At 40.1% G+C, this 15,585-nt stretch overlaps 1 protein-coding gene across 1 annotated transcript in view; it reads right to left on the reverse strand.

The window, feature by feature from the left end:
- Positions 1-15,585, reverse strand: part of LOC133775467 (disintegrin and metalloproteinase domain-containing protein 5-like) — an 81,824-nt gene that overhangs the window by 17,141 nt on the left and 49,098 nt on the right. Inside the window, exons 10-11 of the mRNA XM_062213800.1 lie at positions 11,656-11,751; positions 1,544-1,742 (exon numbers count right to left, since the gene is read on the reverse strand). Coding sequence (XP_062069784.1) covers positions 1,544-1,742; positions 11,656-11,751 — 295 coding nt within the window. The remainder of the gene's footprint in view (positions 1-1,543; positions 1,743-11,655; positions 11,752-15,585) is intronic.

Consider the following 15,585-nt stretch of genomic DNA (forward strand, 5'->3'; position numbering starts at 1 on the left):
TTATTCCAACAATAGGAAATTTCTCTGATTTCAGAAATGCAAGAACTAGACTTCAACCAAAACAAAAGGAACTTAGAAGTGGTACATTTCCAGTCGAAATATCTTTTCTTCACTGGTCTAAATTTTTTAATACTTAAAATCAAGGTGCTTCACTGCATAAATCTGTACATTTCTTTACTTTACATGTTGTTGCTTGATACACAGCTATGTATTTGAATACGGCAACTTCATCAGTATGTTTTGACCAGAATCCGACAAGTTGGTAGCATACAATGACTTGTTAGGTCTGTAGTGTAAGATCTTTACTGCCTTTTGTAGTAAATCCTATGTTGGTTTGATCTTGCAAAACTAATACATACTTCAGAATTACATCAAATTTACTACTTAAAGGGAAATTCTGCTTCAAGGCCATACATGATCTATTCAAATAATTGGAGTAAACCTAGATAGAAATACAGAATCATTGAGGGAAAACATTTTTGACACCCTTCCTTTACTCCCAAGGTCCATGGCAGGCTTGCAAAGTGGGAGCATTCTCCAGAAAATAAGTACAAAGAAAGTGATTGATAGAGGCAGACTCTTCATATCTTAGATGTATTGACTGCTGATCAATAGGACTATAGATAGAGGTATGGTTTTGAAATAATGATACTTTAGATATAACATTTGGCTCCAGGAAGGGATGTATGCTGTCTAAGGAGAACACTGTTGCACCTATACCTTGTAGGTCCCATAGAGGGCTTTTAAATACACAAAACCAAGTGCTAGCTATACTTGTAGGGAAATTAGACCATTATTTTGAACTACTTTTTTAATTCTCCTAATTTTACTGATCATTTGTGTATATCTCAGTTTTATTTCAAATACTATTCTATAGCTGATGTCATGCAACAAATTGCAGTTAATGATTCTGATGGAAAAACTGAGAAAAAGCATAATAACCACCACCACCAAAAATTCAGTCTCACTTCTTCAATTCCTGGCAGTGATACAATCCAGCCAATACATAGAGGGCTCTCCCATGACCTGGTTAAAGACTGCATAATGTGAGTACTGAGAAAAAAATTTCAGTTGTGTGCAGGAGGATCTGTGTTTGAATGAACCAAGGTGCCTATCTACAAAAAACAAAAACAAAAACAAAAAACCTATCAAACCAGACTCGACTGGTCGTGAGCCAAAGCCTTCGTTCACCAGCAAGCACTTTGAAGCCTGTCTAATCCCTGACTAGCCCTCATTTACTCTAATAAAAGTCCTTATTTCCCTTCAGTTTGAATTAGACATCACAACAAATTCTATACAATATTACAAAAAGTCTGATTTCCCTTTGAGGTGTCTTCCTTTTGTGAACATAAACACTACATAAATTCTTTTTGTTTTGTCTTATTTTTTAAAATAAGGTAAACTGTGACTTCTTTTAATACTGATAAACACTAGGCAAGACTCAGCTGAAAAATCAAGTTTAGATTTTTTTCCTAGAGAATTAAATAATAGACCTTGGAATAATCAGACTTTAGTAACTAAGAAGAAAAAATATGGTCCTTACCGCCTCCAATTAACGCTTTACACTGCCTTGTGGTGGATCTGCAAAGTCCACCATGACAGAAGGAATCACCGCCATCACAGTATTCTCCATTGCGCACATGAGTATCAGGCACACAGTTTGGGAGCCGCCCATTGCAGAATTCAGGGAAATCACATTGTTTATCAATAGGGTCCCTACATTTTACACCCATTGGTTTTACCTAGGAGGGAATAGGAATTTAAGATAAGATTACATATTGATGATACTTTAATTTTTTTGTCTCAAAACTGTTAACTGCAATAAGACAATCATCTTATTAACTGCTTAAGGCAAACAGATTTAGATGACTCAATTTCTTGTGTATTAAAAAAAATTGGGTAATGGTCCGTAGAGAAGCTAGGAATTCAAAGATAAGTACACTTATAGAAATGAAAGAATGATAGAAAATGGAGTTAATGAAATAATATGTTTCTTCTAACCCATTATAGCTATGTTCACACTAGAAGCTTATGATTTCTCAGTCCATCAATCATAATGCAGAAATCAGCAACAATCTCCAAAATAAGTCCATATGGTAAACATTTTTTAAATGTAGATATGTTTAAAAGAAGATTCTATAATTATTTTATATTTATATTTATTTTATTTTATGTATTTCATATATACAGATGTAAAGCAGTGATATTTTATACCCTAACCCTCCCTCTCAACCATGCTCCCACCTTTCTCACTCCTCCCTTTCTTATGATTTCATTTACTTTTTACAATGTTGTGCTTCAGTTCATTTTATCATCATAAATGTAACACTTCACTAAGTAAAAAATTCAACACACAGTAAAAATAATAATAAAAAAATCCTCAATAGCAGAGAAAAAGGCTGCAAACAAGAATCCCATCACAAAGTGGGGGTTCCAAGATGGCAGAACAGTGACAGGGTAGTCTGATCTAGGCTCGACGAAATTCGTAGAAAAAAAGTGGAGAAAGTGCACTCTCAGGGTAAAGTTGCAGGGAAAACTGCAGTGGGAGGTGCTGCGACACAACAAAGGACCCAGCAGCCTGGATCCAGAGAAAGTCCTGCTCTGCTGAGCAAGCTGAGGTCAGACTGCACAGCCCCCACCACTGTTGATGCAGCTGGAGGGAGAGCCTAGTGGACCACACTGTCTTTGAGTCCAGCCCAGAACATTGAAGAGAACAGGATGAATGCTCACCCAGAGGGAGAAAAAAAAGGCAGTGTATCTCTCTCTCCCTGTCCCCCCAACTCCAAGACACAATGGTGCCCTGTGGCCAGCTGTGGGAGAGCTGGTGCCATTTGGGACGTAAGCAAGTTGCAGTTGCTCTAGCTCTTGTGTGCCCATCCAGCAACTGGTAGGAATGGTCTCCACTCTGTTGGCAGGGGCACCCACAGCAATCTGAGTGCAATTGGTAAGGATGGTCTTCCCACCTGACAATAGGTGGGGTGAGGGAGCCACTCTGAGAAAAGGGAAGTGCCTCCAGTAGGGACTCTTGTATGCACACAGCACAATTGTGAAATGAATGGGGCTGTGGCTGGTGGGATCCAGGGGTTTTTCCAGAGGGAAAAACTCACATTCTTTTTGTAATTTTTTTTTTTATTTCTTATTTGTTGACAGGCAGAGTGGACAGTGAGAGAGAGAGAGACAGAGACAAAGGTCTTGCTTCACCTTTGGTTCACCCCCCAGTCGCCGCTGCGGCCAGCGCACCGCTGCAGATCCAAAGCCAGGAGCCGGGTGCCTCTCCTGGTCTCCCATGTGGGTGCAGGGCCCAAGGACTTGGGCCATCCTCCACTGCACTCCTGGGCCACAGCAGAAAGCTGGACTGGAAGAGGAGCAACCGGGACAGAATCCAGAGCCCCGACCAGGACTAGAACCTGGTGTGCCGGCACCGCAGGTGGAGGATTAGCCTAGTGAGCCACGGCGCCGGCTGGAAAGACTCACATTCTTCAGTGGCTGGCAGGATCAGGCTCAATCTGCCTGGGAAGAATATACATGGGCAGTAGCTCTGGGAAACTCAGTCTCTGTGTGGACAGGACAGGCTAGCAAGGCAGAGTGGATGCTCTTGCACTCCTTGACTGTGGGAGCCCTGGGACTGAGAATGAAAACACTGTGACTGCAGGGAGAGTGGGCAGAGTGTATTCAGGTTCCTGGGCAACCACGAGGCATGGCTCCACATGCTAGGAGTTTCTTGGTTGTATAGGCAGCTCATTACAGTGGGAACAGTGCTCACAGTGAGGACTGCACAGATCATTCGTGTGAGTTATACAGTGGCACAAGGTGAGTGTAGAACACACTGGGGGTAAACACCTAGGAACTGTTCAGCTTGGAGGAGAGGAGGTGAGGGGGTAATCACAACAACAGAGGTGACTCTCCACCCCCACTTCTGTTAGCAAGAGAAGAGCTAACACACTTGATACTTGCCCCTGAACTCTGCACCTCTTGGTATTCACTGAAAGTGCAGAAATTCCAATAAGCCACAGATTCATAGCTCAAAGATAAAATACATCAAAGGGAAAAAATAAACAAAATCAAACATAAATTAACCGCACAAACACCTAAAAATAAATGCAGAAATTTAAGAAATAAGAATACAGAAGACACCATAACCCTCGTATCCCAGAGGAGCACAGAATTTGAGTGTTAGAATGTGAAGATGAAGAGACTCATGAAATAGCAGGAAAGGGAATTCAAAAAATTAATCACAGGATTATGCAAAAGCAATCAGAAGCAAATTGAGGAAGTGAAGAAAGCCATACATGATACGAATGAGATTTTAAAAAGATATGAAAATGAAATGTTAGAAATGAATAATTAAATAGATCAATTAAAATTATGGTGGGACGCCTTAACAATTGACTTGATAAGGCAGAAAAATAATATCTGAGCTAGAAGGTCTCCCATGTACAAAGCAGTGGCCTCAAGTACTTGGGCCATCCTCCGTTGCCTTCCAAAGTGCATGGACAGAGAGCTGTATCATAAGCAGAGCAGCTGGGACTCAAACAAATGTTCTGATGTTGGTTGCTGGATGCTGGAGCCATAAGCTGCTGCATAACATGCTTCACCACAATGCCAACTACTTCAGTTGCTGGAACACATAAAACTTTAAAAATACGTTCATTTTATACTTGCATGAGAGTCAAGCAATTAAAATTTTCTTTTTTTAACTTTTATTTAATAAATATAAATTTCCAAAGTACAGCTTAAGGATTACAGTGGCTCCCCCCCCCTCATAACTTACCTCCCACCTGCAACCCTCCCATCTCCTGCTCCCTCTCCCATTCCATTCATATTAAGATTCATTTTCGATTGTCTTTATATACAGAAGATCAATTTAGTATATATAAGTAAAGATTTCAACAATTTGCACCCACACAGAAACACAAAGTGTAAAGTACTGTTTGAGTACTAGTTATAGTATTAATACACACTGTACAACACATTAAGGAAAGAGATCCTACATGAGGAGTAAGTACCCAGTGACTCCTGTTGTTGACTTAACAATTTGACACTCTTGTTTATGGCGTCAGTAATCACCCTAGGCTCTTGTCAAGAGTTGTCAAGGCTATGGAAACCTTTTGAGTTCGCCGACTCCAATCTTATTTATACTAGGTCATATTCAAAGTGGAAGTTCTCTCCTCTCTTCAGAGAACGGTGCCCCCTTCTTTGATGGCCCGTTCTTTCCACTGGGATCTCACTCGCAGAGATCTTTCATTTAAGTCTTTTTTTTGTTGTTATGTTTTGTGTTGTTTTGCCAGAGTGTCTTGGTTTTCAATACCTAAAATACTCTCATGGGCTCTTCAGCCAGATCTGAATGCCTTAAGGGCTGATTGTGAGGCCAGAGTGCTGTTTAGGACATCTGCCATTCTGTGAGTCTGCTGTGTATCCCATTTCCTATGTTGGATCATTCTCTCCTTTTTAATTTGATCAGTTAGTATTACTAGACACTAGTCTTGTTTATGTGATCCCTTTGATTCTTAGACCTATCAGTATGATCAATTGTGAAATGAAACTGATCACTTTGACTAGTGAGATGGCATTGGTACCTGCCACCTTGATGGTATTGAATTGGAATCCCTGGCACATTTTTAACTCTACCATTAAGGGTGAGTCCGAGTGAGCATGTGCTGAACTGTATACCTCCTCCCTCTCTTATTCCCACTCTTATATTTAACAGGGATCACTTTTCAGATAAAATTTAAACACATAAGAATAACTGTGTGTTAATGAAAAAGTTCAACCAATAGTATTAAATAGAACCAAAAAATATTAAAAGGGATAAAGTATTAAGTTGTTCATAAACATTCAGGACAAGGGCTGATCAAGACATTGTTCCTCCTAGTGTCCATTCCACTTCAACAGGTTTCCTTTTAGGTGATCAGTTAGTTGTCACCGATCAGGGAGAACATATGAGATTTGTCCATTTGGACGGGCTTACTTCACTCAGCATGATGTTTTCCAGATTCCTCTATTTTGTTGCAAATGACCGCATTTCATTGTTTTTTATTGCTGTATAGTATTCTATTGAGTACATGTCCCATAATTTCTTTATCCAGTTTACTGTTGATGGGCATTTAGGTTGATTCCAGGTCTTAGCTATTGTGAATTGAGCTGCAATAAACATTAATGTGCAGACAGCTTTTTTGTTTGCCAACTTAATTTCCTTTGGGTAAATTCCAAGGAGTGGGATGGCTGGGTTGTATGGTAGGGTTATATTCAGGTTTCTGAGCAATCTCCAAACTGACTTCCATAGTGGCTTTACCAGTTTGCATTCCCACCAACGGTGGGTTAGTGTCCCTTTTTCCCCACATCCTCGCCAGCATCTGTTGTTGGCAGATTTCTGTATGTAAGCCATTCTAAACGGGGTGAGGTGAAACCTCATTGTGGTTTTGATTTGCATTTCCCTGATTGCTAGTGATCCTGAACATTTTTTCATGTGCCTGTTGGCCATTTGGATTTCCTCTTTTGAAAAATGTCTATTGAGGTCCTTGGCCCATCTCTTAAGTGGGTTGCTTGTTTTGTTGTTGTGGGGTTTCTTGATCTCTTTGAAGATTCTGGTTATTAATCCATTATCTGTTGCATAGTTTGCAAATATTTTTCCCATTCTGTTGGTTGCCTCTTCACTTTCCTGAGTTTTTCTTTTGCCGTACAGAAACTTCTCAATTTGATGCAATCTCAATTCTTAATTTTGGCTTTGACTGCCTGTGTCGCTGGGGTCTTTTCCAGGAAGTCTTTGCCTGTGCCTATATCTTGCAGGGTTTCTCCGATGTTCTCTAATAAATTGATGGTGTTGGGTCGTAGATTTAGATCTTTAATCCATGTTGAGTAGATTTTTGTGTAAGGTGTAAGATAGGGGAATATCTTCATGCTTCTGCATGTGGAAATCCAGTTTTCCCAGCACCATTTGTTGAACAGACTGTCCTTACTCCAGGGATTGGTTTTGGATCTTTGATCAAATATAAGTTGGCTGTAGACATTTGGATTGATTTCTGGTGTTTCTATTCTGTTCCACTGGTCTATCCATCTCTTTCTGTACCAGTACCATGCTGTTTTGATTACAACTGTCCTGTAGTGTGACCTCAAATCTGGTCTTGTGATGCCTCCAGCTTTGTTTTTGTTGTACAATATTGCCTTAGCTATTCAAGGTCTCCTGTCTCTCCATATGAATTTTAGCATCATTTTTTCCAGATCTGAGAAGAAGGTCTTTGGTATCTTGATTGGTATTGCATTGAATCTGTAAATTGCTTCTGGGAGAGTTGACATTTTGAAGATGTTCATTCTTCCAATCCATGAGCATGGAAGATTTTTCCATTTTTTGGTATCCTCTTCTATTTCTTTTTTTAAGATTTTGTAATTCTCGTCGTAGAGATCTTTGACATCCTTGGTTAGGTTTATTCCAAGGTATTTGTTTGTTTTTGTGGCTATTGTGAATGGGATTGATCTTAGAAGTTCTTTCTCAGCTGTGGCTTTGCTTGGGTATACCAAGGCTGTTGATATTTGTGCATTGATTTTATATCCCACTACTTTGCCAAACTCTGCTATGAGTTTCAATAGTCTCTTAGTAGAGTTGTTTGGGTACCCTAAATAAAGAAACATAACACCTGCAAAGAGGTTTAATTTGACTTCTTCCTGCCCAATTTGGATCCCTTTAATTTCTATTTCTTGCCTAATGGCTCTGGCTAAAACTTCCAGACCTATATTGAATAGCAGTGGTGAAAGTGGACATCCCTGCCTGGTACCATATCTCAGTGGAAATGCTTCCAGCTTTTCCCCATTCAATAGGATGCTGGCCGTGGGTTTTTCATAAATTGATTTGATTGTATTGAGGAATGTTCCTTCCATACCCAGTTTGCTTAGAGTTTTCATCATGAAAGTGTGTTGTATTTTATCGAATGCTTTCTCTGCATCTATTGAGATAATCATATGGTTTTTCTTCTGCAGTTTTTTAATGTGGTGTAGAATTTTCTAAACATATGCTTACATAGTGACTAGGGTTAAATTCTATCAATTTCATTGTGTTGTTCAGGGAGCATAAACACGGACTGTGTATTTGAAAGATTTCTTTTCTCTCTGGTTAGATTCCGAAGAGATCTATAACTTTAAAGTTATTCTGCTTTGAATTTTTCCTCCTAATTTATTCATTCTTTTTTTTGCAAGGCTCTCAATGTGTCTGCATCTTACCTAATTTCAACTAAGGCTCGTGTTCTTCACAGCCAGACCAGGTATGAATGTGTTTATGACTTCACCAGCAGTGATGATTCCATCAGTAAGAAAGTACTGGGTATATCAGAAAACTTACAGTTTGGGCTATAAAACTTCCCACTGGTGGGCCCAGGGACTAATGAGAATCATGTCTCCCTTGGTAGCCTCAAACAGACTTGCATATATATCCCTCATAATATGTGAATATGGTTTATTCACTCAAAAGATATCTCCCTTTGTTACAGCAATGTCAAAAAATTTGGCAATGTCCTATAAATATGGCATGAGTTGGGGTATTGGATGTCAGTTTGTTTAAAATTGTTGTTAGTGTGTATAATTTAAACTGCATTGTATCCAATAATGGAAATGGTAAATGGGATTTGCTTTAAATCAATCTAAACTTTTGAGGATGTATGTAAGTCATAAAAACTTTTGGGGAATGACTGTACATTACAATGGCTTCAAAACATACACACATAAAGACATGCAGAAGTCTGAGCATAAGTAATGAAATATGTTTAAATTTTAGTGAAGAGGCATGAGTGTAGAGCAGCAGTTAAGACATTACTTGGGGCAGGGGGGTAGCGGCAATGTGGCACTTCCAATCTAGCTCTCTGTTAGGGTCTGGGAAAGCAGTAAAAAATGGCCCAAGTCCTTGGGCCCCTGCACCCGTGTGGGAGACCCAGAAGAAGTTCCTGGCTCCTGGCTTCAGATCAGTGCAGTTCTGGCCATTGCGGCCAATTGGGGAGTGAACCATCGTTTGGAAGACCACCCCCTCCTCTTCCTCTCCTCTCTCTGTGTAAGTCTGATTTTCGAATAAATAAATAAATCTTTAAAATTTAAAAAGAGAAATCCAGTTAAAAATGGGCAAAGGACATCGGTAGATAATTTTTAAAAGCAGAAATACAAATGGTCAACAAATTTTTTAAAAAATGCTCAAATTGGCCGGTGCCATGGCTCACTAGGCTAATCCTCCACCTAAGGCGCCCGGCACACCAGGTTCTAGTCCCGGTCGGGCACCGATCCTGTCCCAGTTGCCCCTCTTCCAGTCCAGCTCTCTGCTGTGGCCCAGGAGTGCAGTGGAGGATGGCCCAAGTGCTTGGGCCCTGCACCTGCATGGGAGACCAGGAGGTAGCACCTGGCTCCTGGCTTCGGATCAGCGCAGTGCACCGGCCACAGCGTGCCAGCTGGATCTGCCATTGGAGGTGTGAACCAACGGAAAAGGAAGACCTCTCTCTCTCTCTCTCTCTCTCTCTCTCTCACTGTCCACTCTGCTTGTAAAAAAAAAAAAAAGAAAAGAAAAAAAATGCTCAACATTAGTAGCCATCAGGGAAATGCAATTTAAAACTGAAATGAGATATTAGCTCACCCTTGTCACAATGGCTGTTTACAAAAGACAGAGAACAACAAATGTTGATGATGATGTGGAGAAAAATAACTCTTTATATACTGTTCGTGGAAACATGTTTTGTAGTCACTGTAGAAAACAGTATGAGATTTCCTTTAAAAAAAAAAAACTAGAAGTAGATTTGCCATACAATACAGCAATTCCACTACATGTCCCAAAAGACATAAAGACATTGTGTCAAAATCATACCTTCTCTGTTGTTCATAGCAGCACTGTTCACTATCCTCCAATCTCAAATGAATGGACAAGTGAAAGTGGTGTACCATGCACACACATACACACAAAAAATGGAATTTTATTCAGCTGTAAAATGAATGAAATTTGGTCATCTGCATCACAGTGGTTGCAACTGGAGGATTTCATGTTGAATGAAAAAAGCCAGAAACAGAAATTCTAGCTGGGGAGCTAAAATCATAAAACAAAAACAAAAATAAGAAAGAAATGCCTGTGTGTATCAGTCTTGCTGCAAATATAGTGTTTTCTCAAATTTTGTTTTAAACATATATGCTGGCATCCTATATGGGCACCATTTTGAGTTCCAGCTACTCTACTTATGACCCAGCTCTCTGCTGTGGCCTGGGAAAGCAGTGGAAGGTGGTCCAAGTCCTTGGGCCCCTGCACCCACATGGGATATCCAGAAGAAGCTCGTGGCTCCTGGCTTCATATCAGCTCAGTTCTGGCCATTGCAGTCATTTGGGGATGAACCAGCAGATGGAAGTCCTCTCTATCTCTCTGGCTCTACCTCTCTCTCTCTGTCTTTCAAATAAATAAAAGAAATCTTTAAAAAGTTTATATATTAAAAAGACAAGGACATATTATAAATCATTATGTCAATTATTTCATAGTTTAGATTATACCATAAATAACAGATACTAAGTACCAAAGATCACTCAAAAAGAAATATAAGAGATGGACTGTAATTCCAGAAATAATCTTAAATTTTGGGGCCAATCTGAGTAGCACAATGAAATATCTCAAATCCCTCCCATCCCAGAGTGTGAATCATACCTTGGTCCAGTATATTCATGCCGTGTAAACTACCTACCTGATAGGATGTAACTTTGTAACTGTCTCAGTTTTCAGATGGTATGATTTCATACTACCCATGGTTTGAGGTATATACTGGGGACCTTGATAAAGGGGCGACTACTGCATTCCAATTCCAATTTTTTTTTTACTATGTCATAACGAGATGTTATTTCAATAGCACATCTATAAACTTACTTTCCTGTTTTAGATGTAGCACACTTCAATCATACATTGGATCGTATTTCCATCATTTCAATATTCTTACTTTAAAACCCTTAAAGTTATCATTTTAGTAGATATTCCCTGTGGCTTACAAATATGTTCAAGTCACTGTGTTTCTCTGTTATTAATGTTATCCAACTCTTGAGTGCTGAAGAGATAGACTATTATTAGAAACTAAGACCACAAGGGTGTTAGCTTAGGTATATGTTGATCATGGAGACAACATAAAAGTTACACAGAAAGACTTGTAATGAAGCACAGAAATTGGAAGTCCATGCAGGCATGGGGCACCAGCTGGGATGCTCGTCCCTTATATCAGAGTGCTTGGGTGCATTCTTCCTGCAATTTTTTTTAATCACACTGTGGGAGGCAGCAAGTGATGCCTCACGTTGTTTAGCCCCTGCCAACCAGAGGGAGTTCTGAACTGAGGTCTCAGCTCCTTGCATGGCCCCAGCTGTTGCAGGCATCTAACCAGTAGATGGGATTTCTTTCTCCCTTTCTCTCCACTATGTGTGTGTGTGTGTGTATGTATGTATGCCCTTCAAATGAATAAATAAGAAAAAAAATTTAGAGAAAAGAAGTGGGAAATCAAGTTGAGAGATTTAAAAACTTAGTTATACATGGGGGAGTACATAAAATGATAGACTGCTTAGTAGACTCAAATGTGGGAGTGGCTCCAACGCTGTTTGGGTATTTGAAAAAATACTGAAGACATTTCACTCATTGTAATGCTGAGATGTTAGAAAAAACACATTGCCCCTTACCTTACAGTCTTTTGTACAGCAGACTCCAGAGCCACATTCTTTACCGGATTTCAATGTACAAGTTGTAGGATCACAGCATTTTTTATGTGTACAATTCTATAAAGAAATGTGAAGTGTTACTTAGCTATGTATGACTGGACAGACAAATTTACAAAAAACTGTAACAGACTAATTTACAGAGAATAAAACTTGTCTTACTTTCACAGTTTCAGTAATCTCATTCTTTGTATGAGACTTACAGAAACCAACATCTCATTCAGTAGTTAGAAAAGAAATATGTAGCCGGCACCGTGGCTCAATAGGCTAATCCTCCGCCTTGCGGCGCCAGCATACCGGGTTCTAGTCCCGGTCGGGGCGCCGGATTCTGTCCCGGTTGCGCCTCTTCCAGGCCAGCTCTCTGCTGTGGCCCGGGAAGGCAGTGGAGGATGGCCCAAGTGCTTGGGCCCTGCACCCCATGGGAGACCAGGAGAAGCACCTGGCTCCTGCCATCGGATCAGCGCGGTGCGTCGACCACAGTGCTCATCTGGTTCTGGACCTTAGTTGGAAATGTTTCCAACGTTTCCTCATTCCATATGATTTCCACATGCAGAAGCATGAAGATATTCCCCTATCTTACACTTTACACAAAAATCTACTCAACATGGATTAAAGATCTAAATCTACGACCCAACACCATCAATTTATTAGAGAACATCGGAGAAACCCTGCAAGATATAGGTACAGGCAAAGTCTTCTTGGAAAAGACCCCAGTGACACAGGCAGTCAAAGCCAAAATTAAGAATTGAGATTGCATCAAATTGAGAAGTTTCTGTACGGCAAAAGAAAAACTCAGGAAAGTGAAGAGGCAACCAACAGAATGGGAAAAATATTTGCAAACTATGCAACAGATAATGGATTAATAACCAGAATCTTCAAAGAGATCAAGAAACCCCACAACAACAAAACAAGCAACCCACTTAAGAGATGGGCCAAGGACCTCAATAGACATTTTTCAAAAGAGGAAATCCAAATGGCCAACAGGCACATGAAAAAATGTTCAGGATCACTAGCAATCAGGGAAATGCAAATCAAAACCACAATGAGGTTTCACCTCACCCCGTTTAGAATGGCTTACATACAGAAATCTGCCAACAACAGATGCTGGCGAGGATGTGGGGAAAAAGGGACACTAACCCACTGTTGGTGGGAATGCAAACTGGTTAAGCCACTATGGAAGTCAGTTTGGAGATTGCTCAGAAACCTGAATATAACTCTACCATACAACCCAGCCATCCCACTCCTTGGAATTTACCCAAAGGAAATTAAGTTGGCAAACAAAAAAGCTGTCTGCACATTAATGTTTATTGCAGCTCAATTCACAATAGCTAAGACCTGGAATCAACCTAAATGCCCATCAACAGTAAACTGGATAAAGAAATTATGGGACATGTACTCAATAGAATACTATACAGCAATAAAAAACAATGAAATGCGGTCATTTGCAACAAAATAGAGGAATCTAGAAAACATCATGCTGAGTGAAGTAAGCCCGTCCAAATGGACAAATCTCATATGTCTCCCTGATCGGTGACAACTAACTGATCACCTAAAAGGAAACCTGTTTGAAGTGGAATGGACACTAGGAGGAACAATGTCTTGATCAGCCCTTGTCCTGACTGTCGAGGAACAACTTACTATTTTATTCCTTTTAGTATTTTTTGGTTCTACTTAGGTACCACTGGTTGGACTCTTTAATTAACACACAATTATTCTTAGTGGTTAAATTTAACTGAAAAGCAATCTCTGTTAGATGTAAGAGTCGGAATAAAGCACGGGAAATTATGTACAGTTTGGGTACATGCTTACTCGGACTTACCCCTAACAGTAGAGCTAGAAATGTTCCAGCGGATTCAATTCAATCCCATCAAGGTGACATGCCATCTTACTTGTTAAAGTGATCAGTTTAAGTTCATAATTGATCAAAAGATAGGATTAAGTGTCAAAGGGACTACATAAATAAGACCAGTGCCTGCAAATAATAATTGATAAAATTAAAAGGGAGAGAATGATCCAACATGGGAAGCAGGATATGCAGCAGACTCAGAATGGCAAATGACCTACAAACAGCACTCTGGCCTCAGAATCAGCCCTTAAGGCATTCAGATCTGGCTAAAAAGCCCATGAGAGTTTCACAGACCTGGGAAGCCAAGACACTGTGGCAAAAAAAAAAAAATGACCTAAATGAAAAATCTCTGTGAGTGAGATCCTAGCAGGAAGAACAGGCCATCAAAGAAGGCAGTACCTTTCCCTGAAGGGGAACTTCCATTTTAAATATGGCCTTGTCTAAACAAGATCAGAGTTGTTGAACTCAATTTGTTTCCATAGGCTTGGAAGCTCATGACAAAAGCCTTGGGTGACTAATGACATCATATATAAGTGGGTCAATTGTTAAATCAACAACGGGAGTCACTGTGCACCTACTCCCCATGTAGGATCTCAGTCCTTAATGTGTTGTAGTATGCGAGTTAATGGTAAAACTATTACCCAAACAGTACTCTCTACTTTGTGTGTCTTTGTAGGTGCAGTCTGTTGAAATCTTTACTTAGTATATACTAAGTTGATCTTCTGTATAGAAAGATAATTGAAAATGAATCATGATGAAGAATGGGATAGGAGAGGGATTGGGTGATGGGATGGTTGTGGGTGGGAGGGAGGTTGTAGGGTGGGGAATGCCACTATAATTCGAAAGTTGTACTTTGGAAATTTATATTTATTAAATAAAAGTTTTTAAAAAATAGCTGCCCCTAACTAGTGTGATGTGATAGCATGCAGTGGGTTCAATTTAAATTCTCATGATGACTAGTGCATTTGAGTACCTTTCCTCTAATCTATAGATCATTTTTTATGTCTTCTTTGGAGAAATATCTTTTAGACATTCCCCATTTCTAATATGGTTATTTTTGTTTCTGCTATTGATTTGTTTATTTATTTATTTATTTATTTGACAGGTAGAGTTATAGACAGTGAGAGAGAGAGACAGAGAGAAAGGTCTTCTTTCCGTTGGCTTACTCCCCAAATGGCCACTTCAGCTGGCGCTGTGCCGATCCGAAGCCAGGAGCCAGGTGCTTCCTCCTGGTCTCCCATGCAGGTTTAGGAGCCCAACCACTTGGGCTATCCTCCACTGGCCTCCCAGGCCACAGCAGAGAGCTGGATCGGAAGAGGAGCAACTGGGACTACAACCCGGCACCCATATAGGATGCCGGTGCCGCAGGTGGAGAATTAACCAAGTGAGCCATCGCACTGGCCCCATCTGCTATTGACTTGTAAGCGCTTTTCATAAATTTGGATATTGCTCCTTTTTTTTTAAAAAAAAAAGTTATTTATTTGAGAGGCCAAGTTACAGAAAGAGAATGGAAAGACACATGGATGGGTCTTCCATCTGCAGGTTCACTCCCCAAATGGCTGCAACAGCTGGAGTTGGGACAGTTCAAAGCCAGGAGCCAGGAGCTTCTTCCAGGTCTCCCACATGGGTGGCAGGGACCCAAGCATTTGGGCCATCTTCCACTTATTCCCCAGGCCTTTAGCAAGGAGCTGAATCAGAAGAGGAGCAGTCAGGACTCCAAGTGATACCCATATGTGATGCCAGCACCACAGGCAGAGGCTTAATATACTATATACAGCACCAGCCCCTGGATATTGCTCCTTAACACATTAGTGTTTTGCAAACAATTTCCCTACTTGTAGGTTGCGTTTTTCATATTGTTGTTTCCTTTACTGTACTGAAGCTTTTAAGTCTGATATAATCCCATTTGTTTATTTTTGCTTCTGTAGTCTGCGTTTTTGGTGTAATATAAAGAAATCATTGCCATGGTCATTATCAGAAAGTTTTGCCACTGTATTCTCTTCTAGGAGTTTTATAGTTTCAGGTCTTATGTTTACTTTATTATTACT

This window comes from Lepus europaeus, chromosome 16, assembly GCF_033115175.1.
Source record: "Lepus europaeus isolate LE1 chromosome 16, mLepTim1.pri, whole genome shotgun sequence".
Taxonomy (NCBI): domain Eukaryota; kingdom Metazoa; phylum Chordata; class Mammalia; order Lagomorpha; family Leporidae; genus Lepus; species Lepus europaeus.